At 39.5% G+C, this 24660-nt stretch overlaps 1 protein-coding gene and 1 long non-coding RNA gene across 3 annotated transcripts in view; one reads left to right on the top strand and one right to left on the bottom strand.

Annotated features, from left to right (window-relative positions):
• LOC133658697 (gastrula zinc finger protein XlCGF57.1-like) overlaps positions 1–7411 on the top strand; it is a 45416-nt gene extending 38005 nt beyond the window's left edge. Inside the window, exon 8 of the mRNA XM_062061029.1 lies at positions 7089–7411. Within this exon, the coding sequence (XP_061917013.1) occupies positions 7089–7187 (99 nt within the window). The 3' untranslated portion in view covers positions 7188–7411. The remainder of the gene's footprint in view (positions 1–7088) is intronic.
• A 2099-nt stretch (positions 7412–9510) lies between these two features.
• On the bottom strand, positions 9511–24279 carry LOC133658688 (uncharacterized). 2 transcript variants are annotated; one of them, XR_009827511.1, is made up of 3 exons: positions 24123–24279; positions 23676–23795; positions 9511–14465 (listed from the first exon to the last, which is right to left on the bottom strand). It is a non-coding gene; the product is annotated as an uncharacterized LOC133658688 (long non-coding RNA). The 2 variants fall into 2 exon arrangements; XR_009827512.1 differs by having other exon boundaries at positions 9511–11607.
• Between the last annotated feature and the right edge of the window lie 381 nt (positions 24280–24660).

The raw sequence follows: 24660 nt of genomic DNA, 5'->3' as shown, positions 1-24660 counted from the left end.
GATGGTAAGCAGCACCAAGTTCCTGGGGGTGCAGATAACTGACAATATAACCTGGTCCCTACACACCGGAGCTCTTGTAAAAAGAGCTCAGCAGCGCATGCACTTTTTGCGTGGGATGAAAAGAGCACAGCTCCCTCCCCCCATTCTCAACACATTCTACAGAGGCACTATAGAGAGCCTGCTGACCAACTGTATCTCTGTCTGGACTGGAGCCTGCAATGCCTCAGACTGGAAGTCTCTCCAGAGAGTGGTGAGGACGGCGGAAAAGATCATCGGGACTCCTCTTCCTCCTATCCAGGAGATGGCAAAAAGCCGCTGGCTGACCAGGGCTCAGAAAATCTGCAAAGACTCCTCGCACCCCCACCAAGGACTGTTTTCACTGCTAGACTCTAGAAAGAGGTTCCGCAGCCTTCGAAGCAGAACCTCCAGGTTCTGTAACAGCTTCTTCCCTCAGGCCGTAAGACTCTTGAACGCATCTAAATTATCCCCTCAACTCCCCCCAAAATGGATTAACTCGCTGGAATAAAAAAGACAATATAACATACATCCATAAACGTGGACGCATGTGAAAAAGTGCAATATATTTATCTGTAGCAGTAACTTATTTATTTATATATGCACCTTATTGCTTTTTTATCCTGCACTACCATGAGCTTATGTAACGAAATTCCGTTCTTATCTGTACTGTAAAGTTCAAATTTAAATGACAATAAAAAGGAAGTCTAAGTCTAAGTCTTAGTCTGTATTAGAGCTGTATACTAAGGAGGGCATGTGTGGGGTACAGTTAATCAATCAATAAATCAATCAATGTTTATTTATATAGCCCTAAATCCCAAGTGTCTCAAAGGGCTGCACAAGCCACAGCGACATCCTCGGTACAGAGCCCACATACGGGCAAGGAAAAACTCACCCCAGTGGGACGTCAATGTGAATGACTATGAGAAACCTTGGAGAGGACCGCATATGTGGGTTTCCCCCCCCCCCCCCCCCCCCCGCCCTCTAGGGGAGACCGAAAGCAATGGATGTCGAGTGGGTTTGACATAATATTGTGAAAGTCCAGTCCACAGTGGATCCAACACATCAGCGAGAGTCCTGTCCATAGTGGGGCCAGCAGGAAACCATCCCGAGCGGAGACGGGTCAGCAGCGTAGAGATGTCCCCAACCGATGCACAGGCTAGCGGTCCACCCCGGGTCCCGACTCTGGACAGCCAGCACTTCATCCGTGGCCACCGGACCTGTGCGACTCCCTCTCCATAAGGGAGAGGGGAGCAGATCAGAAAAGAAAAGAAAAGACAAGGCAGATCAACTGGTCTAAAAAGGGAGTCTATTTAAATGCTAGAGTATACAAATGAGTTTTAAGATGGGACTTAAATGCTTCTACTGAGGTAGCATCTTTAACTTTTACTGGGAGGGCATTCCATAGTATTGGAGCCCGAATAGAAAACGCTCTATAGCCCGCAGACTTTTTTTGGGCTCTGGGAATCACTAATAAGCCGGATTTCTTTGAACGCAGATTTCTTGCCGGGACATATGGTACAATACAATCGGCAAGATCGGCAGGAGCTAGACCGTGAAGTATTTTATACGTAAGTAGTAAAACTTTAAAGTCACATCTTAAGTGCACAGGAAGCCAGTGCAGGTGAGCCAGTATAGGCGTAATATGATCAAACTTTCTTGTTCTTGTCAAGAGTCTAGCAGCCGCATTTTGTACCAACTGTAATCTTTTAATGCTAGACATAGGGAGGCCCGAAAATAATACGTTACAGTAATCGAGACGAGATGTAATGAACGCATGGATAATGATCTCAGCGTCGCTGGTGGACAAAATGGAACGAATTTTAGCGATATTACGGAGATGAAAGAATGCCGTTTTAGTAACACTCTTAATGTGTGACTCAAACGAGAGAGTTGGTTCGAAGATAATACCCGGATTCTTTACAGAGTCGCCTTGTGTAATTGTTTGGTTGTCAAATGTTAAGGTGGTATTATTAAATAGATGTCGGTGTCTAGCAGGACCGATAATCAGCATTTCCGTTTTCTTAGTGTTGAGTTGCAAAAAGTTAGCGGACATCCATTGTTTAATTTCATTAAGACACGCCTCCAGCTGACTACAATCCGGCGTGTTGGTCAGCTTTAGGGGCATGTAGAGTTGGGTGTCATCAGCATAACAGTGAAAGCTAACACCGTATTTGCGTATGATGTCACCTAGCGGTAGCATGTAAATGCTAAAGAGTGCAGGGCCAAGAACCGAACCCTGGGGAACTCTGCACGTTACCTTAACATAGTCCGAGGTCACATTGTTATGGGAGACGCACTGCCTCCTGTCAGTAAGATAAGAGTTAAACCAAGACAAGGCTAGGTCTGTCATCCCAATACGCGTTTTGATACGCTCTAATAAAATATTATGATCAACAGTATCGAAAGCGGCGCTAAGATCAAGAAGCAGCAACATAGATGAAGCATCAGAATCCATCGTTAGCAATAGATCATTAGTCATTTTTGCGAGGGCTGTCTCCGTAGAGTGATTTGCCCTGAAACCGGATTGAAAAGGTTCACAGAGATTGTTAGACGCTAAGTGTTCATTTAGCTGCTGTGCGACAATTTTTTCGAGAATTTTTGAGATAAACGGAAGGTGGGACACTGGCCGGTAGTTTACCAAGAGATCAGGATCGAGGTTAGGTCTTTTGAGTAGAGGATGAATAACCGCTTTTTTGAATGCTAGTGGAACAGTGCCAGAGGAAAGTGATAAGTTTATAATATTTAACACTGATGGACCTAATAATACAAAAAGCTCCTTGATAAGTTTCCCAGGAATTGGGTCAAGTAAACATGTTGTTTGTTTTATCCCACTTACACGCTGTAATAATTCCTCTAATGTTATTTAATCAAAAATAGAGACTATTTTGGAGGGCGGTATCCGTCGTATATACAGTCGTATTTGTGTTGATATAACCCAGTTGTAGCTGGGATGCATTGTCTTTAATCTCTTTTCTAATGAGTTCAATTTTCTTATTAAAGAAATTCATAAAGTCATCTGCAGAGTGGGTGGAGCTACTGGGAGGAGTCCCTGTTGGGTTAGCGATGCTACTGTACTAAACAAAAATTTAGGATCATTTTTGTTGAGATGTATGAGATTTGAGTAATATTTAGCCTTAGCTGAGGTAAGCATGCGTTTATAAGTTATTAAACTATCACTCCATGCTTGATGGAAAACCTCAAGTTTAGTCGCGCGCCATTTGCGTTCCAGCTTTCTACATGATAATTTATGGGCTTTAGTTTCTTCTGTAAACCATGGGGTACGTCTTTTAGGGGCCATTTTTAGCTTTAGCGGTGCTATACTATCAATGGTGTCGCGTAGGGCGTCGTTAAAGTTGTTAGTGAGGTTATCAATAGAGCCCACATAATTTGGGAATGGTGCCATTACCGAAGGCAGTAGGTCAGTAAGAGTCATTGTTGTGGCAGCATTAATGTTGCGGCTGCTATAGTAGTTATTATTATTATTATTATTAGTTTGTTGACAATGAGTCAGAACTTTGAATTTTATAAGGTAATGATCGGACATTACTTTAGTGTACGGGAGTATCGTAACTTTAGAGGTGGTGACACCCCTGACAAGCACTAGATCTATCGTATTACCGTTGCGATGCGTGGGTTCATTTATTATTTGTGTAAGACCACAGCTATCAATTATAGTCTGGAGCGCCACGCACGGAGGGTCCGATGGGGTATTCATATGGATGTTAAAGTCTCCCATTATGATTATATTGTCGGCGTGCGTCACTAGATCAGCAACGAACTCTGAAAATTCATTGATAAAGTCCAAATAGGGCCCTGGGGGGCGGTAGATGACAGCCAGGTGCAGAGGCAGCGGTGTGACAAACCTCATAGTAAGCACCTCAAACGAGTTATATTTATTATTTAGGTCCGAGGTAAGGCTAAAGTTTTTGTTGTATATTAGTGCAACACCCCCACCCCTTTTAATGGGACGGGCAATATGCGTTCCCGTATAGCCAGGAGGAGACACCTCACCCAGCGCAAAAAATTTGTCTGGTTTGAGCCAGGTCTCGGCTAGACCAACGACATCAAGATTGTTGTCTCTAATGACTTCAATAACTAATAACGTTTTGGAAGATAATGATCTTATGTTTAAAAAGCCCATATTATAGGTAGTGGGCTGTTTTGAGGAGTTTTTGTTGAAATTATCCGTAGTAGCAATATTAATAATGTTACGTTTATTATGCGTAGTGCACTTTAAATAGTTTCGACCATATCTAGGAATTGACATGACAGGAATTTTCAGATTGTTTGCCACCTCAGTAAAATGCATGTCCACCTCTGACGCAGAAAAAACATTATGTGAGTTGTATATTATTCTAAGAGAATTGCTATGTGTGCAGGGATTATCCAGCCTGGCACTGGCTAGTTCTAGCTTAACGGACTCCTTATTAGCGCTTCTTTGAGGATTAGCCTTTAGCTTTGTTGTTAGCCCCGCCCGACATCCCCGCTTCTGCTTCCGAGCACACCGCTTACGTTTCTTTCGTTGACGGTCCCCGCTGGTAGTGGACCCCGCTGCTTCAAAGGCCACTGCTGGATGTAGCTCGCGAAGAATTCCCAAGCTAGCGAGTAGGTCCACCGTACACGCATCTTTCAGCCCAAAATGGCCCGATCTCTCCACATCCAGAATCGTATGTCGGTCGTAAGTGATCACGGAGTGACCACGCTGTGAGCCAGCCATGAAATTGACTGAATTGACGGGTATTTTTGCCAAATCGGTCTACACTTCCAAGAGCGCCTGCAAGAAGCTGCCGCCGTGAAGCGCCGCCATCTTGCAACACCAGAACTACCTTCACCGTGCGAATGGGGCTGGTCAAAGTCACCTGAGGGGGACTATGAACCCTTCTGGACATGCCTACCAGATGCAGGCCAGTCAAGTTATGAACTTGTCTCATGCAAATGCAAGAAGGGTTGTGTTGGGCAGTGTAAGTGCAAAAAATCCCACTTACAGTGCACAGCCCTTTGTGTCTGTGAAGGCGAGTGTGACTAGTCTTCCCTGTGATAGACCCTAGGTTTCCCTTGCTTAACATGAGTATCTTGAGATAGAAAGAAGATTCTTAGAAATTCCAAAGTTCCCAATTCAAATTCTGCATCAAGATAAATGTATAATTAAACATAGAGATCATCCATATATAACCAGTTGGCGGCCATTTTGAATTTTCAATGAAAATGTTCCACTATCCAAAAGACATTTACCAAGTAGTATGAATAGTAAATAAGTCTGAAATATCATATTAAATCCATCATTCATAAGAAAACAGTTGTTGCTGGTGGACATTTTGAAAAATGGCTGCCATGGGCGCCATGTTGAAAATTCATGATGGCTCCACATCCAAATCTTTTGAGAATGCCTTTGGCTATAAGTGTACCAAATTTCATGCTTTTATCACAAAATGCACAATTCCTTTATATTTTGGAACTAACCTCTTGTACTACTATTAACATCACCATTTTCATAAATTACATCCCAATTCTGCTCCAGTAAATCATGTTTAAATGAACTAATGGATTCCTCTAATCTCGTTCTTCTGTATTGGGTTGGCTTTTCTACTTTTGTTGTCCCGTAGTTTCCATTAAATATCAGAAAAACTGGGAGGTGGTCAGTGATATCTTTGATCAATAGCCCACTTATGGTCTTATTCTCAATATCATTAGTGAATATGTTGTGGATTAGAGTGGCAGAGTGAGACGTAACACGACTGGGTCTGGTGATTTTGGGATATAGACTCATACTGTACATTGTGTCAATGAAATTATCTATATCTTTATTTTCACTGGGATTTAACAGGTCAATATTAAAGTCTCCACAAATGAAGACAGCTTTATTAACGTTACTCTCCTTTGAAAACAGGCATTCCATCCAATCTGTAAAACGTTCAATGCTTGTACCTGGCGATCTGTATATACAACTAATAATGACATTTCTACTTTTTTCCATACAAATTTCAACTGTTAGACATTCAAGTAGGTTATCAACCACAGTTTTCATATCATCCAGACATTTGAATCTCAAGGTGTTATCCACATAGATTGCCACCCCTCCACCCCCCTTGTTTTGTCTATTCACTTTAATAAAATCATAACCATCCAGTTCAAAATCTGTCACTTTTTCACTGTTAATCCAAGTTTCAGATACTGCAATCATGTTAAATGGTTGTGAAAAGGTGTGTAAATAGTCCTTGATGTCCTGTTTAGGTTTCTACTATTGAAATGGATAATTGACAATTTGCCCTTAGTAATAATATTCTGGTTGTACTGTTCATTGGTATAGTAGCAGCAGTTCTCATTGATATTGAGGAGGAAATTATTGTCCGGGTCTATATCATGTTCCAAGTCTTGTAGGTGGTGCTCAGTGTATTTAGATGCCTTCAACTGCACATTGTCATATTCACTTACCAACTGAATTATGTGGCTAGTATCATCTTGTGTATTGTCAATGTGTGTCATGATTGTGTTTAATCGCTTTTACCTTACAGTCCAGTTCATACGTCATATTCGTTCGGATCTTCGATGTTTCTAATCAGCAGCACTTTGGCGTTCTCCGGAGTGCCGTTGAGTTTGATGAATACTTTACAGTTCGCAGTCCAAGTTTGTAGAATGTTCTTCTCTCTCCTCATTTGGCGTGCTTTTCGGGCTATATCAGCATTTCGTTTGGTCAAATGATCGTTCATGTATACGTTTGTTCCTTTTAGCTTTCTTCCCTGTTTTAGCAACGTGATCTTGTGCTTTCTGTTGACAAATCTCAGGACTACGCTCGGCTTGTCGTTTGTTCCTCTCCTGGGCAAAAGATGACATGCTTCGATGCTGTTACAGTCCGGTTGTGTGTCCTTGGACTGCATGAAGACCGCTACCTGTCGCTCCATTGAAATAATATCCAACTCCACCAGCTCCCCTCCATTTGCTGGGGTTACTGCTCGTGCGTAAGACCGGGGTTTGATGCTAAGTCCGGTGATGATCTCATCATTGATCCTTGTGTACTGCTCAATATCAGCAACTCTGTTCTCCAGAATTGTGATTTTCTTATCTTTCTCCAGATTGTCAGCCCTCATCTGATCCAGCTGCACAACAAGGGCCATGATGGTTTTCTGCTGCTCCTTGATCGTAGCAACTTCCTCGATCAGAGTGTCGATTGACTTTTTAAGTTCACTATAATCAGCCTTGGGCGCCATCTCGTCTTTGTAACAGTGCACCTGCTAGTTACTCCAGACATTCACTTGTTAGATTAATTGCAAACTTTCTCCTTACATTATTAAACTTAAATGTTTGGAGTTAAATTCGCGAGCACCGGTTCAGCTACCGGAACAGGAAGTCTGAATCTCATCATAACGATGTTGAATAAATGTATTTGTGTGCCTTACAGACGGACTTGTTATTGGCTAACATATATACACATCATTTGTGCTAAATGTTTTGACTTTATTAACCTCCAGTCTTCACACAGTGAGCGTAGAAATGAGTTTAACATTGGGGGGACATCAATTTATATCCCAAAATAATGTTAGGACAAATAAATGATTACACAGTATCAGTATCAGTCTATGTTAAGCATTTTATGTAGCATTCCCATTTTACACTTTTTACTGAACTCTTGTGAAATATCCACTGTCATGTTACTCTTTATAGTTAATTAATTAGTCAATTAATAAAATATTTACTGAGTCCTGATGCTGTTTCACTTTTATTGTGGTGTCATTTTTCTACCTGTTAAGAGAAGTATTTAATCTTAAATATATATATAATCCTCCATATTGGCAGCCATAGTGATTCATTTATTCAGCAGAGCATTAAAACTTGGATCTGACAAAAAGTAAACACAAATGCTGTCTTCCTCGCTGATAAAACATGATAGCAACATGCATCTGCTAGCTCATGATCGCCCCCACTTCTCAGTGTGGCGAGTTGGAGTACTAAAAGAGGCACTCTAATACAGTGCTTAAATCTGTATTTTTAGTCTTATTATCAAGGAATAATGAGGTCACACTTATATTAAAACATTAATGCTAAGGTTTTGTCCAGTAGTGGACCGGTGATGTCTGATGATGATGATGATGATGATGATGATGATGAAGGTGATGCATCTGTGCAAGTGAACAATTGGATCCACAAGGGACAACAACCCTTTCCACAGACTACACACACATCACAAACATAAATGTTAGAAGCCCACAACAATATATTTGAAGAAGACTTTAGGATTAAAAGTGAAGATGTGAGGTCAAATAAGTACAAATGCAGCAATAAAAACAAGCAACTCCACTCACGATGGCTCTAAAGTTCAGTGATGTGTTGCTAACTTCAGCATTTTTCTTCTTTGTTGATGTTTTGCAGTAGTTAACATCCATGATGTAACAATGCTGCTAATCTACCACAGTCCAATTTTTGTTAACCATTTTATTCATTCATACTTTTAATTATATAATAACATCAATACAATGCAATGGGAAAAATGTGTGTGAAAAAAAACAAATGAAAATAATAAGATGTCCTCTCTTTAAACATGAGAAAATATATTAAAATAGTAGGTACATATATAATATTCAATAAATGCACACAACTTAAACAGTAAGTACAGGACAACATATAAGACTAGAAGATGAGAAGCACTACATACAACATCAAATATACATTCTTATTAAACATGCTGTGTTTTTAAACTACATTTAGCACAATCACTGTTTAAGTGTTTTTAAATCCCTGCAGCTTCCATGACTGTTACACACTTGTGTTTACTCACCTGATACTTAAACCTGAACATCTTATCACACACAGTGCAACATAACGGTTTCTCTCCAGTGTGTGTTCTCATGTGTGTGGTCTTGTATTCCTTCTTGGAGAAACTCTTCTTACAAACAGAGCAATTAAAAGGTTTCTCTCCAGTATGTGTTCTCATGTGTACTGTAAAATGACCCTTGTGTCTAAATGATTTCCCACATTGAGAGCAGTCAAAGTGTTTGTTGTTAGTGTGATGTCTCGTATCACCTCTAGAGTCATTTTGACTCTCCAAAGGTTTTTGGATGTGGTCACTGTGATCAGAAGAGTGTGACATCATGTGGTCCATGTCTGACAGTGGAGCAAAGATGCTGTCTGGTTCTGACTGTATATCTTCACAATGCTCTCCATCAGCTTCTGTGATGTGTTGACTTACAAGCTCCGCCCCTCTGTTCTCCTCACTTTGACTGTGATGAAGCTGTAAGGACTGAGCTTCATCTTCATCATGAAGCTGCTCCTCTTTAATGTGGGAGGGGGCCTGTAGCTCCTTCTGTCCCACACTGGTGTGCCACTCCTCTTCATGACTCCCCGCTGACACCCGCTGGACGTCTGCAGAACAAATGAGCTGTTACTGTATTGAAGTTTGCAGCTCTTATGCCAACCATCCACATTATGTGAGGTTGGCCTAATCAAATATATGCATAAAAACTATCATATCTAAATCATTTATAGCTCTTATTACACATCTTACTGGAAGTATTTTATGGTTGTGGACTTTTATTAACCAAAAACAGGACAAACATGAAATATGGTGATGATTGAATAATAGTTAGTTAGTTAAATGGATATGCAGTCACGGGTGGCAGATGTGGGGTCCTAGTCCTTGTTTGTTTACATGGACGTCCTCGCAAGACGCAAAGTTGAATGATAAAATGCAACCTTACACGCATGATTTATCCGTGAGAGTCTTGATACTATTTGACTTGACCCAGCCACACACAAATAAATTGTAGCCATCCATGCCTTTTTAAGCTTTCATCTATTTTGTGGTGTAGAATGACGTCTGGAACTCAAGATAGTTCCACATGTCTGGGAACGCCACCGACGGATAATCCTTGATATTACTCAACAATTCTTTAGGGATCTATTCCGTTTCAGAGTTGGATTTTTTTCTCATATCTGCTTTTCGCAGGAAGATCTAGGCCAGGGGTGTCAGACTAATTTTAGATGGGGGCCACATAGAGAAAAATCTACTCCCAAGTGTGCCGGACTGGTAAAATCACGACAAGATAACTTGAAAATAAAGACAACTTCAGATTGTTTTCTTTGTTTAAAAATAGAACAAACACATTCTGAAAATGTACAAATCATAATGTTGTTGGGTTTTTTTTACACTTACATGTTGCGTTTTATAGTATTCTATCTTTATTTGTCCTGTTTTACACTTTCAGAATCAATGATGTGATAATGTTCATAAGTCAACTCATTGGTGTTCATTTTCAATCTATCAAGATAAAAAAAGAATACCAAAATCAAATTACAGGATGTTATTGATGTAGTTTGCTCATTTTCCTCGACTGGTCCGCTAACATCATGTGTTTTTTTGTTTTTTTTTTAAATGTAGCATCATCTACAAAGATACAAAGAATTGCTATTGTGACATCTAGAGGACACATTTAAAACAGCAGTTTCTTTCATTCAAAAATTTCGACTCATTTTTGTACTTAGCAAACTCATCCCGCGGGCTGGATAAAACCTGTTGGAGGGCCTGATCCGGCCCGTGGGCCGTATGTGTGACGAAGTTAAAGGCCTACTGAAATTATTTGTTTTAATTTAAACAGGAATAGCAGATCCATTCTATGTGTCATACTTGATCATTTTGCGATATTGCCATATTTTTGCTGAAAGGATTTAGTAGAGAACATCGACGATAAAGTTTGCAACTTTTGCTCGCTGATAAAAAAAGCCTTGCCTGTACCTTACCAGCCTGCAGTAAAACCATCTCACAGAACACAATTAGTGGCCTACCCTTTGATTTAGTAAAGGAATAACAAATACTTTGATCATGAGCATCATTGAACATAAATAGATGACTGTATATAGACTTATGACTGTAAGACATTTGCAAAAATATTTTTCCCGGCATTTGCAATGGATGTAGTTACCAATATTGTTAATTATCAATTGATTTTGAACACACAACTGAATTTCGTATGAGTCCATGTTCGATTAGTGCTCGTATAGATGGCTCGGTGGTGCCTCAGGCTGGTGGCCTGCCGACACCTCGTTGGGCTTTTGGCTGCCTTGGTGAAGAAAGAGATCCACTCAAATAGTCTGTCTCTGTCTGTTCTTGGGGTGTGGTTCAGTCCATTGGGCAGACTGTGCAATGGCATGTCCGTGCTGGCCGAAATTGGGGAAAAGCTGAGAAAAAGTTGGAGCTGTGGGGGCTTTGGGGAAGAGTATGGGGCGTGGGGCTTTGGTCCAGGCCCTCGGCTTGCTTCTAGGCCTCCTCGCCTCTTCGGCACTCCCGACACTTCTTTCCACAGCTGCTGGAGTCCCGGTGGACACATTGGCTGGCAACCTTAGTTGTTCTCGTCATCGCTGGCAAGGTGTTGTCTCTCCTCTCGGTTCCTTACAGTCAGGTATCGGGTGTTGGTCCTGGATCGGCTTTGACCGTGCCCCTCTTAGCGAGTGCAAGGGAATCTGGAGTGGCTGCTTTCATCCTCAAATCTGCACAGAGGAACTGGCACACAAATTCTACATTTTGCAAACTTACCATTTTGGTCTCATGGTCTTTCCGCCTTCCTAGGAAGCTGCTGGTCCTGAGAAGTGCTGATCTTGTGACTGAAGATGATAACCAGTTTTCTTAAAATAGGTGCCGTTGTTTGACCTAATCTTTTTGGGGAAACCATGTCGGGATATTAGATAATTCACAAAACATTTAATTACTGAATTGGCACCCTCCTTTGAGGTTGGGGTTGCTTTCGCCAACCACTGCAATTGTCAATCTAAATCATTACGTTCCTTTATCCTTGTACCGGATTGATCATATCGATTAAATAAAACCTCAACACGCTCAAACTTGACCCAATCCAAACTCACCTCCCCCCTCTGTCCCTCTCACAGGGACAGTGTTAGTCGTAGTAATAGTAATAGTAATAGTAGTAGTAGTATTAATAGTTTCAGAAACATCCAAGAAAAAGAAAAGACAGCTGATAGTCAAGCGCAACAAGAACAGAGGCGGAGGACAGGTCATGTTTGAGGTCACTGTTCGCTTTTGCAATAGTACTTTGACATTTTACAACACCTAGTGAATTATTGTGGCCTCAATAATTCACTAAATAGTTGTATTTAATTTAGTCTATCTATGATAGAACAATGCACAGAAACATTAAGTTCAGAAACAGATATGTTCTGTAACAGATTATATCTAAATAGCTACTTTCCATCTGTAGTCCCTGGCTACCTAAATTAAAGGGATCCACAAATCAAGCAATGGAATTATGACACTAATTAATCATAATAAATATATACATTCATAATAATCAATAATTAATCAAAAAATAATCATACTGTAGCATGTAATCAGATTAAGAGAAGTCCTAAAATGCCCCTTCATGGACACATTCTTAATATACAATACAACCACACCTTATTTACATCATCACACAAAGACAATACATGCTCTTGTTCACATCTGTGATCATTCATAACAACAACCAAGATTTTAACAGCCATACCTCACAATTTACAACAAAAATGCTCTCATGGATAAATATACTACACATTAAGTTGATGTGTCAACACAATGCCCCTCTTATTGACCGTGTGAGCAGCCTTGATTGCTCCAAAGCCACTTTTTAATTTCACATTTTCTATTCCTATTGTTATAACATGGAGAAGGCTAATTGGTCTGTACATGTTCTGGTCTTCTTTATTTCCTGCTTTATGGATTTAATTATAGTTGCAGTTTCTCGGCGTGGTAGGGAAAGTGTTTTCCGTTATTAATTTATTTATCAATTGTTGTTATACGAGTAATAATACAATCCTTATATGTTTTTAGGAAGATAGTGTCCAACCCATATATATATATCTAAATCGTGAGTCTGGTAATGCAGGGAAGATTTTGTTTAACTTTGTTTCATTTGTTAATTCTAAAATTAGTCCATCCTGAATAAATGACAATTATTTGCACTGATTTTGAGGGACTTTTTATTCAGGGTTTGTACTGACTGGATGAAATGTTCATTAAAATTATTACTTATGTCCAGACTGTCTGCGACAGTAGCGCCATTGATATTTAATGTTATAGTGTTGTTTCTTGTTTGCTCTCTTTCCGTAAGTTTGTATCTGGTTTTCCATACTTTCTAATGTTCCCTTTTGCAACTTTGATTAATTCTAAGTGAAAGTCAGCCTTAGACTTCCGCATAAACATTGTAACTTTGTTCCTCCAAACTTTTAAATCATACGATCTGTATTTAGACCTGTTATAATTGTTCTTATGAGAGCTGAGTCCTCATGTCTTTATTAGAATCCAATGGTATTTTTATTTTAGCACTCTTCTTTCTGGTTTTGTATTCGTGTATTTACAGATGTTCTCTTTGATTTTTGTCATCCAATTGTAATTCTAGTAGGGCTGCTTATCATTTGTATCTTGTAGAAGCCGTTTATAATATCCTTAAGTTTCTTTCTACGTGTTTTATTTAACCAGTCCAGATTAACGTCCCCCATGACGTTACTTCTTTCATACTATGCTGTTTGAGGATGTCTGAAAATGAATCAAGAAAAATGTCTTTAGCTGTGGTCGGTCGGTATACTACAATTACCTTGAAATACATTTCTGAGGAAAATGTAATTTTAATTTCAACATACTCAAATTGATCTACTTTTAATGTTTTCTCTTTCATAAATCATAATTCCTCCCCCCTTTGTCACTCGATCTGTCTTTTCTGTAATCTTGTCCCCCGGGACATTAATTAGAACGAAAGGTGTTGTGGGTTTTAACCATGTCTCTGATAGACAAGGTAATCCGGATTAGAGTCTGACAGTAACTGCTGTATTTGTTCAGTATATTTCCTGTGGTAGAAAGTTTAATAATGCGGACACGTTTGTTACTGAATACTTTCTACAGACTTCTGTCTCAAAGCGACTTTGTGTATGTAATAAGCAACTACAATTTTTTGATATGCTTAAATTTGTTATTTTAGCTCAGCTGTTGTATAGCTGCTAGCTCCTTGTAGCCTACAGCAGGAATGTCCAAATTGCAACCAATAGCTATGTTTTTAACAGACAACCGAAATAATTGAAAATGTGGTATTTGCGTATCGGTTCAATCAGCGGCAGCTACGCCCTGTTTTATCATTTGACCTAAATTTTTGGTTTCGTAGGCAGGACAGAGAGCAAAGGAACAATGTGGGTCATTAGTTGTCCATCTTATACCATTCTAATTGTTGTAAGGATAGTTCACATGAGCGGCCATACCTTGAGTCCCACCATATATAAGAGTCAAAAGGCTCCTATTATGAGTCGTCTAATTGGTGATCATACACTTTGGCGGTTTGGGTGGCAGGACACACGGACGCACCTCAGTCAGCCAGTGCTAGGACAGTTGGAGCAGTCCCCGTCTTCCACTCGTTCCTGGGAGGCGTCCCCAGTAGTTGTCAGCTGATGTCGTGCTGTCAGGCAACATCAGGAAGTTCCTTCTGTGCGGTATTGAATTGTCAGGGCACAGTTCGTAAGCAGGTCATTACAAGGTGTGTGCAGGTTGACCACAAAGGAATGCTTCAAAGATTGTGTTGAACATTGTCCGTTGACACTTATGTCCAGCAGGGGTCTGTTTGTATCCTGCTGTTCGTCCTGCTGTCACACCTGTATTTTTTGTGAGCATGTTCTGGCTACAACTTTGGAGCTTGTCTTGTTCAGATTGGCAGTCCCCGTGCTGCATATCCTTTCCACCCTCGCTTGACCTAGCACAACCGTGGCTACCACCCAAGTCCGTCTGTATGGTTTTACGTTTTGTTGAGGTTTTTTCCTCCAGAATTTGGAACTCAAAACATGTACACCCATCGTTTTCATATCCTCTCGGTTAGTTCAATTTTGCATATCACGTTTTAAAATTACAGTCTTAACTATCCCATTAATTGCTAATCAATAACCTTAATTCAAAGATTATACATACTACTTCATGTGTATTTAAGTACCCTTTTAATTCACTTAAAGATTATCTATAAGTTAATTAAACTATCATTTGTCTATCAGTAGGCGCGAGCAAGCTGTCATGCTTGCACTCTGACCTCCTGCTGTACGTGATATTCTCCAAAACAAAAGAATGTATTTATTCACGTTTCTCCTTCTCTTTCAGCTAAATCTTTTAATCTTTTAACTTTTAACGTCCGCACTGTTTTTATTTGTATTGTCCGCATTTTAATTTTGCTTTTATTTTCTTTCATTTCACTTTGTTGTCTGTGAAGCACTTTGAGTCTGCCCTTTCCTGGAAAAACGCCACACAAACAAAGCTGCCCCGCCTTGCCTTGCCTGTCTCCGACTGGTTATCCAACCTAGTCACAACAAACACACAAGGCCATGCTCTAAGCGCCAGGCTTAATCACACTTCTCCTCTTTTTAACACTTTACATATCGGCTCTTATTCTATTTATTAATGTAGGCTGTTATTTGTAATTATTATTCAACACTATTCACAGCAAACGGTTGTAAAGTTATAATTATTCGCATTATACTCTCAAAATCTATAGCTAACTGAAAGCTGTTGAGATTTGGTGTGCCTCCTTCATCTCAGTGGCCTAGTGGTTAGAGTGTCCGCCCTGAGATCGGCAGGTCGCAAGTTCAAAACTCCGGCCGAGTCATACCAAAGTCTATAAAAAATTTTTGAGCCAAATCACCAAAAATGATTCCCGGGCGCGGCACCGCTGCTGCCCACTGCTCCCCCCACCTCCCAGGGGCGATCACGGGGATGGGCCAAATGCAGAGGACAAATTCCACCACACCCAGTGTGTGTGTGACAATCACTGGCACCCCAACTTTAACTCTAACTTTATTCTGTCATGCCATTATCCTCTTCTAGCTCAACATCCAGAAGTATGGTGTACCGCAATGTCTAAATAAAAATATAAATTACTCCAAACTAAAATGTCAGACTGCACTTTAAAGTTACCTGACTTAAACTTACTTTTATTAAATTGATTTCCAAACTAACCACCACCACAGCAGACATCTTCCTCAATCCTATCCCAATACTCCCATAAATTAAAAGTGTTTCACAATAGTGGTTAAGTAGTTATTTTAAGTAATAGATCTCAATATGTAGAAATTAATAAGACTAAATCTTTACCAGAAAGAGTAACTTGACAGAGTATATGAACTAACTTCTTGAGAATAATAATTGATCATAAATATGTTTGAAGCCACATATTGAACATATTAAAGAAAAATATCCAAATCCATTGCTATTCGGTATAAAGTAAAACACATGCTGAATAAGAAATGTCTGCACATGTTGTATTATTCATTCATTTTTCCATATGTAATATTGTTTTGAAGTTTGGGGAAATGTTTATAGAAGAAATATAGACCCAATACTTAAACTTAAAAGGCTCATTTCAATATTACACAAAGCATTATTGTTATGATCATACCAATCTATTTTTTATAAGTCATAATGTGTTAAATGTTCAGATAATTTAATTTTAAAACAATGGCAATTATGTTTCCGAGTGAAGAACAACAGCCTTCCAGTTTGTATTCTTAGCTTGTTTACATTATGAGGAGAAAACTATCATTCACGGGGGATATTGATTTTTGAAATAGGTCAAGTAAAATAAAATAAAAACACAAATGTATTTCAGTTTTAGGAGTTAAATGATGTACCATTACTCAGTGATGAGCTGAACACATGTAGTTTTTTGTTATGGTTTTGAAGACCCTTGAAAAGTAAAGTTTTTTGATCATTATAAAATATAGTAACAATTACTTTCATCTTTTAACGTTGATGTTCCAGGTAATTTAATGTTCAGTAAATGTATATCATAGGCCAATATAAGCTTTGGCTTCTGCCTATTCTTTTTGTCGGTCATTCTTTTTTCTTTTCTTTTCTGTGTGTAAATGTGTATGATTGTTAATATGTCTAATTTACTGTTAAACTGCTCACACAAATTGGTTGATGGTTGATTATATGACCAAAATAAACCTATTTCATTTATTCATTCATTATCTATCGCACTCATAGTTTTATTCCATTTTGCATGTAATTATTCCTATTGATTTCTTCCCATTTCACTCAAACAACTAAACAAACAAATAAACAAACTTGCAGCTAACCACAATCAACAGCATACCATTTACGAATACCTTCATTTGTCTCTTTCTCATCTATTCTTCACTTTCGTTTTCCTTTACAAACAACATCCTGTATCCATCTCTTCCTTACACTTCACACAATGTTTCTATTTTCTGTTCTCCTAGAAACCATTCACATAACGTAAGGTTATAAACATCCTTTTCCCATATTTACTCAAACCATCCTCTTCACCCTCAATCCGTTTTTTCACCTGCTCTCTCTTCCTCTCTCTCTCACTTTCTCTCCTTCTCTCACAATACAAACACAATAATCCACAATAATCAGTCTTATAAAATAATTTTAGCTTTAGATATGATTTAGGGCAGTGGTTTTCAACCTTTTTTTTTTTTTTCCAGTAAAATAAAGAAATAAAATACAGCATAATGTCATCATTTTCTGATTTATTAAATTGTATAACAGTGCACCATATTGCTCATTTGTTGTGGTCTTACTTGACTTATTTGGACAAACAAAAAAATAAGAATAACTAAAACGTTTTCAAAATTAAACAAGTGATTAAATTATAATAAAGATTTCTATACATATAATCAATCATCAACCTTCTTTGGATATTGCAATAGAGATCCATCTGGGCTTGTGAACTTAATTCTAAATATTTATTTTGTTGAAGAATTATTCTTCTATAATTATATTTATAAAGGATTTTGAATTGTCGCTATTTTAAAATATTTAAAATCTCAGGTACCCCTTGGCATACCTTCAAGTACCCCCCTTTTTTGTCCGGGCGGAAACACCATACCCTCCTTTGAGAACTACTGGTTTAGCCTATAAAAAATCCTTTGTCTCATACATCATTAGACTGTACAACTCCTCTTTGGGGGGGCTAGGATGACAGGGAATGCAAAACAATAACAGTGCAATACTTTTTTATCTCATGGTCGTTAATGCCTAGTTTCTCTTATTTTACTGTTCTATTTTTATTCTCCTTGTAATATTTTTCTATTTTGTTTCCATTTATACCCTTATTAGTTACTGTTTACTTTTTACTTCTTCTTCCTGAGGGAACTCTCCTGAAGGAATCAATAACGTTTTATCTGTCTATCTATCTATTTATTACTAACCCGAGCACAATTCATGACGTCATGCTCATCTTGCAGACAGTTATTTCCATTTAGTTTTATTCTCTACATGTAATTCTACATGCACCAATGTCACATAGAAATTTGCTTTCTTTGTTATTTATTTACATTATTATTTCTGGTTTACTTGCTGTCTGTTTACTTAAGTTCTCATATTTTGGTCTGTCTTCCTTCTGATTAGAATTTGTTTAACGCTTCTCTACGTTTTGTTTTGACAATGGCGCTGAGTGTTGGCGACGCTTATCTGTACTTCTTCAGACTCTATGTTTCACAGTTTGCACAGATGCCCTTAGATGTATTAGAATATAAATGTAACTTTTATTTTATTGTGTGTTTATTCCTAAAAAAAAATTAAAATGTCAATGTATAATCAATTTATCTGTATCAAATTTAAATTCAATATTATTAATTTATTTGTTGTATAACTATTAATTCAAAGTTACAATGTGTCCTAATCTATGATGTGCGTGCGTGTGTCTCAACTTCCACACAGGAACTGGATGGATCAGATAAGCAGCAAGGCTGTTCAATACAATATTTTACACACATAATTAATGACTAATGAATTTAACAATGCTTCAATGTCCCAGTCCAAATGTATGTATTGATATTTATTTATTTTTTATTTTTTATTTTATTTTTATTTTTTTTTATGTCCTGCCCAGCTTCTCGGGCAAATCATATAGCAGATGTAGATGCCCATATCGGCTGTTCAGATTTACTTTACAAAAGAGAAGTGTAGGATACTTCTCTTGTTGCCTTACTTGTATTTTGACTTTATTAAATGTATTTATATTATCATTTGGTGCAGCCGGGCCGGAGCAGGAGGGGATAGAAAGAGAGAAAAAGGAAGACAGAGGGGGGAATTGTGGGGACAAGAGGGGGATTAGACAGAGAGACAAAAACAACAACAGCAAACACAACAACAACAACAACAACAACAACAGAGCAACATCAGCAAATACGACATGTACAAATATGATGGTAAAAGTAATAGCAAATAAGCAGTTAGCGAAAATTAAAAAAAAAAAAAAAAAAAAAAATACAGAAATGACAATGAGCATTATTACACTAAAAATGGAGCAATATGAATACCAATAGAAATAGTGCTATTGATAATAAACAATACCAGTACTTTACCTTTATTATCAACAATACAATTGTTCAAATGCAACAATACATATACATAATGATAACTTGAGATACGAAAGAATGCAGAAAAATGGAGGGGAAGAAAGAGAAGCAACCTTAACCTTGTAGATTGTTATAGTAACAATAGGTTAAGCTTTGTCAGTGTGCCATGTGTTATACCCAGTTTACCCTAGGGCAACAACGTTAATATATGTTTGATGAAACGTGATTATGTGCATGAGTGTATGTGTGCATATGTACTTGTATATGCACAGTATGTGTATGTGTGCTTGTACAGTGAATGTATATGTACAGTATGTGTATATGTGTGTTTGTACAGTGAATGTATATGTACAGTATGTGTATATGTGTGTTTGTACAGTGAATGTATATGTACAGTATGTGTATATGTGTGTTTGTACAGTGAATGTATATGTACAGTATGTGTATATGTGTGTTTGTACAGTGAATGTATATGTACAGTATGTGTATGTGTGCTTGTACAGTGAATGTATATGTACAGTATGTGTATATGTGTGTACAGCGAATGTATATGTACAGTATGTGTATACAGTATGTGTGTTTGAACAGTGAATGTATATGTACAGTATGTGTAAATGTGTGTTTGTACAGTGAATGTATATGTACAGTATATGTATGTGTGTGTTTGTACAGTGAATGTATGTGTAGTATGTGTATGTGTGTGTTTGTACAGTGAATGTATATGTACAGTATGTGTATATGTATGTTTTTACAGTGAATGTATATGTACAGTATGTGTATACAGTATGTTTGTATAATGAATGTGCGTGTGGATGTACGAACTTTGAGTGTGTAAATATGTACTGTATTTATTTGTATATGTATGTGGGAGCGTAGGTACCTATGTATGTCTGTATGTATGTGTGTGAGTATATGTGAATTTGCATGTACAATACATTTGACTCCCAGTGTGTGCGGGAGCCAGAGTACGGCCCCAGCCTCCCCGAGAACCCATCCCACAAACAGTAGGTGTGGTGCCCAGGGAACCAGGGGCCACCGCCCCCACGCAGCCAAGCCGGACAGCGACAGGAACCCCAGAGCCTGGCCCACCGTGCCGCCCACAAGGGCCAGCAGCAGGCCGCAGACAGACGCACCCGGCAGAGGACAAGGCACGAGAAAAACAGGGGGAAGCCAGACCCCAAGCCAGCGAGAGACCACACCCCACACGGACAAAAAGGCGGGACGCCCCGCCCGAGGGGCCCGGAGACCCCCGCAACCGGACGGGAAGACCGCCCCCGCCCCACCGGCAACAGGGCCCCCACGAGCCCCCCCACCCCCCCCCCCACCCCCGGAGAGCGCGGCGAGGCCAGCCCGCGGCCACCCCACCCAAGCCGGCCGCCACAGGACCACCCAGCACGGGGCCACAGGAACCACCCACCCCACCCGCAGGGACCCCAACGATGGAGATGGAACAACCAGCAACCGCCCCGCCGAGTCCCCCCCCTGAGGTAGGGGAATAAATAAATAAAATAAATAAATACATAATAATTATAATAATAATAATATTAATAAAATATATTTTTTTAAAAAAGGGGGAAAAAAAAATAAAAATAATAATTAAATCTATTTATAAAAAAAATAAATAAATACATAAATAAAAAAAGAATTAAAAGAAGATCACAGACATGCTGACACACAAGGTCGCTACCCCAACAACTGGCCGACTCGCAGCACCTCGGAATACCCTGCAGCACCAAGCCACCACAGTAGACGCAGGGACCAGACCCAGCAGGCCCCAACCAAGACGGGCACCCGGAAGGGATGGACGGCGGGACCCAGGAGCTCCAGACACGCAGTCCGGATGCAGTAGCCTGAGGCGCCGACCCCCACCCGACAGGCAGGCCCAGAACGTACCCCCAGAAATATACATACATATATATATACATACACATAAACATACACATGTACACATACACACACATACACATGCATACACATACACATATATATACATACATACATACATACATACATACACACATACACATACACATACATATACACAGTTTGTCAGCCCCGACAACCACCACGCGCGCGCGCTGCCACCAGTCACAACATCAGCCACCCCCCTGCACCAGACCCCGCAGCCACGGGCACCCACACCACAAACAAACGGCAGCAGAAACAGCAGCCACAACACCCACAGACAGCCAGCACCACCCAATCAAATCAAAGCGATCAAAAAAAAAAACGCGACCGGCAACCACACGCCAACAGAATCACAGATACCAGCCAGCGCCAGCCCGCCAGCAAGCCCAAACGCCAGCAAGCCCAAACGCCCCCCCCCCCCCCCGCCAAAAGACCCCACCACCCCAACCCAAACCCGCACAAACACACCACCGCCCAAACAACCGAGACACAGTATCCAGACCAGACACGGGCGCCGCGCCGCCACCACATCAAGTCGCCAACAGAGACCCCACAGCGCAAGGTCGGGCCACACGGGCACGGACCCCACCCAACAGGAAGCGAGACCCATGTATTGATATTTAAATGTTTATTTATTCATATACAGTATATTTTATTTTTCCTATTATCAAAACCAACCTGTCAGCCTTCTCTTCAGATTTGAGTACAGCTGTCCACTATATATATTTATATATTTTTTATTTATTTATTTATTTTTGTATTCTTTAAACCTAGCTCAATGCTAAACTAATCCAATGCTATGCTAACTCAATGCTAACCTAGCTTAATGCTATCCTAGCTCAATGCTATCCTAACATTGTCACACCTCTTCGGCCCACGCCTCACGCAGCTGTCACTCACACAGCCTCGTCACACGCACACATCCCTTATCTTAAATGTCTTCCAGCAGGGCCTCCTTTTTTTTTTTTTTTTTTTTTTTTTTTTTTTTCAAACCACAGTGTCACACAGTTACAATCACCAGCACAGTTAAAAGTAAATGCAATAGACAACTATTTTTCTCATCCAGAAGCACAGCTGTATCATATCAGAACCTTAATAATAAGAACATTTATCATTCACTCTTAGATGGACAAATAGTCAAGTTTAAGGAGGGTATTCTGGACTTCCCTGCTTAGGCTGCTGCCCCCGCGATCCAACCTCCGAGAGCGGAATAAGATAATTAAATGGATAGATCATTCACTCATATGTTTTCTGTACATAAACTTTGTCTACTTTCTCACACGCACACACATTTTAGACAATTTCCTAACTTTTACAGATAGCGGGGCTGTGAGAAAAAGCGTGAAGGGAGGTTGCGAGAGGGGGGGGGGGGGGAAGGAAGGGGGGAATTAAACCAGATAAGAAACCAGGTGCTACACAAAAGTTATTAAATTATGCATATATCTAAATGTACCAACATAAACTGACTCACTCAATACACACACATTTCAGCATTCATCATTATACACACACATTGTTAATATACCATACCACCCCATTGTCCGGACAAATATAAACAACTAATGCACGCGTGCTTTTGTGGAATCGGCCGTCTCATATCACAAAAACCAGGTTCCATCATTGCTCATAAAACGGCGATTAACCCGTTTCATTGGAGCAGCACCTGCGTTATCAAACTGACCAACACGGATCACTGGCCTCTAAGGCGCCATAGGACCACCAGGAATCACCCAGCAATCCTACAGACATCGTGTCTGGTCAGTCCATACAGTTTCACCAAGTTTCACCAAAGCTCTACCATATGGAGCCCGAGACGCCACCTGTCTATTCTGCAGCCATTAAACAGATTCGTGACAACTTGGCTCAGTTGATCTCCTTTACCGGAGTCACTGAATGGTCACCTAATATGAGGCTTTTTTACACGCTGAGTCACAAGGACTAGGGACCGCTGCAGTTTCCACATAGACAGGTGTCTCGCACTTTCACAGACGTATCAATTTTATATGGGCCAAATGTCACACCAGTTAGCAAACCTTGCCTTAAATGTATCTTTGTCCAACTCTGGATAATTCTGATGTACTTGCAGAAAGAAGCATCCTCTGCCAGCTACGACAGAGGATGAAGAGGTTAAAAGAAATTTTTCGTCTCACATCGTCTGTGCTTCTACACTCCAAACCACCAAAATTCTAATAACAATCACCTTATGTTAAAAACAAGAAATCACAAGTTTTCAACAAACACACAGACAAATGATCACATATAAAACAACTCAATCCAACCATAATTTACCCCATTCCAGGTTGTTTTTGGAGAACCTGACTAAACCTATTTTTTATCAAAAATAGATTCAGCAATTAGTCTTATCGATCCGGCTCTCTCCAGGAAGAAAATGTTTACACTTTAAGCAAAACGCTTACCTTGTTATGCGCGCGTGCAGCACACTGTCTGCCTGACAGAGAGAGCGGGAGCGGCTGTCGACCTGTAGCTTCTAAACCATCCTGTTCGTGACGCCAATTTGTGTAGTGGATTGTCCGAAGCTTAAGCAGGCAACAAAAGTAGTTTAGTACAACAAATGTACAACAAATTTATTTACCCATTATCAGAAGTGCAGGTTGAATTAAGTTGGCCGTGCAGACAGACCACATGTTACTCCAGAGTAAACAAGACACACACAAGCCAAAATCACCGTCGAGTTCCGGTCTTCTGCCATTTTTTATATGTCTCTTGTGCGTCATTGTTTGTTATCTAATGCGCCACGATTGTTTTGTTTTGGTTTTGTCTGTTCCAAAACAACCTTGTATCTCCTAGTCATATTTGGAAAATCTAAACATTCTGTAGACAGGTTGGCATAACTCCATATTCACCTTTGTCCCACAACTGGTCCATTCAATGGCACAAAATAGAAGAGAATTGAAAATGAGCGGACATTCTTAAAAGACAAGAAATATAGGTCAAAGGTCAGAAATTCTACTACATAGTAAGTCATTAGTTGGAGTGCAAAAAGAGATGAGATGAAGACGTTGTTTCAACACCTAGTGATGGGTCGTTGGCGAACGATCCGGCTTTAAAAGATCCTGCTCTTTGAAGTAGCAGCTCTTTCATATCAAAGAACCTTTGACTAATTCTTCCTTTAGTTTAACGGCAGCTTGCAGCAATGACATGAAAGGTGCATACTGCCATCTACTGCAGCGGAGTATGTCACATGGGCTATATTCATGTACGCCCACTGTAACAACTAATACTGGATCACATTACATTATACATATATATATATATATATATATATATATATATATATATATATATATATATATATATATATATATATATATATATATATATATATATATATATATATATAAAGATATATATATATATATATATATATATATATATATATAT

The sequence above is a fragment of the Entelurus aequoreus genome, linkage group LG10, assembly GCF_033978785.1.
Source record: "Entelurus aequoreus isolate RoL-2023_Sb linkage group LG10, RoL_Eaeq_v1.1, whole genome shotgun sequence".
In the NCBI taxonomy this organism is placed as follows: Eukaryota; Metazoa; Chordata; class Actinopteri; order Syngnathiformes; family Syngnathidae; genus Entelurus; species Entelurus aequoreus.
This window is presented reverse-complemented; position numbering and strand designations above follow the sequence as displayed.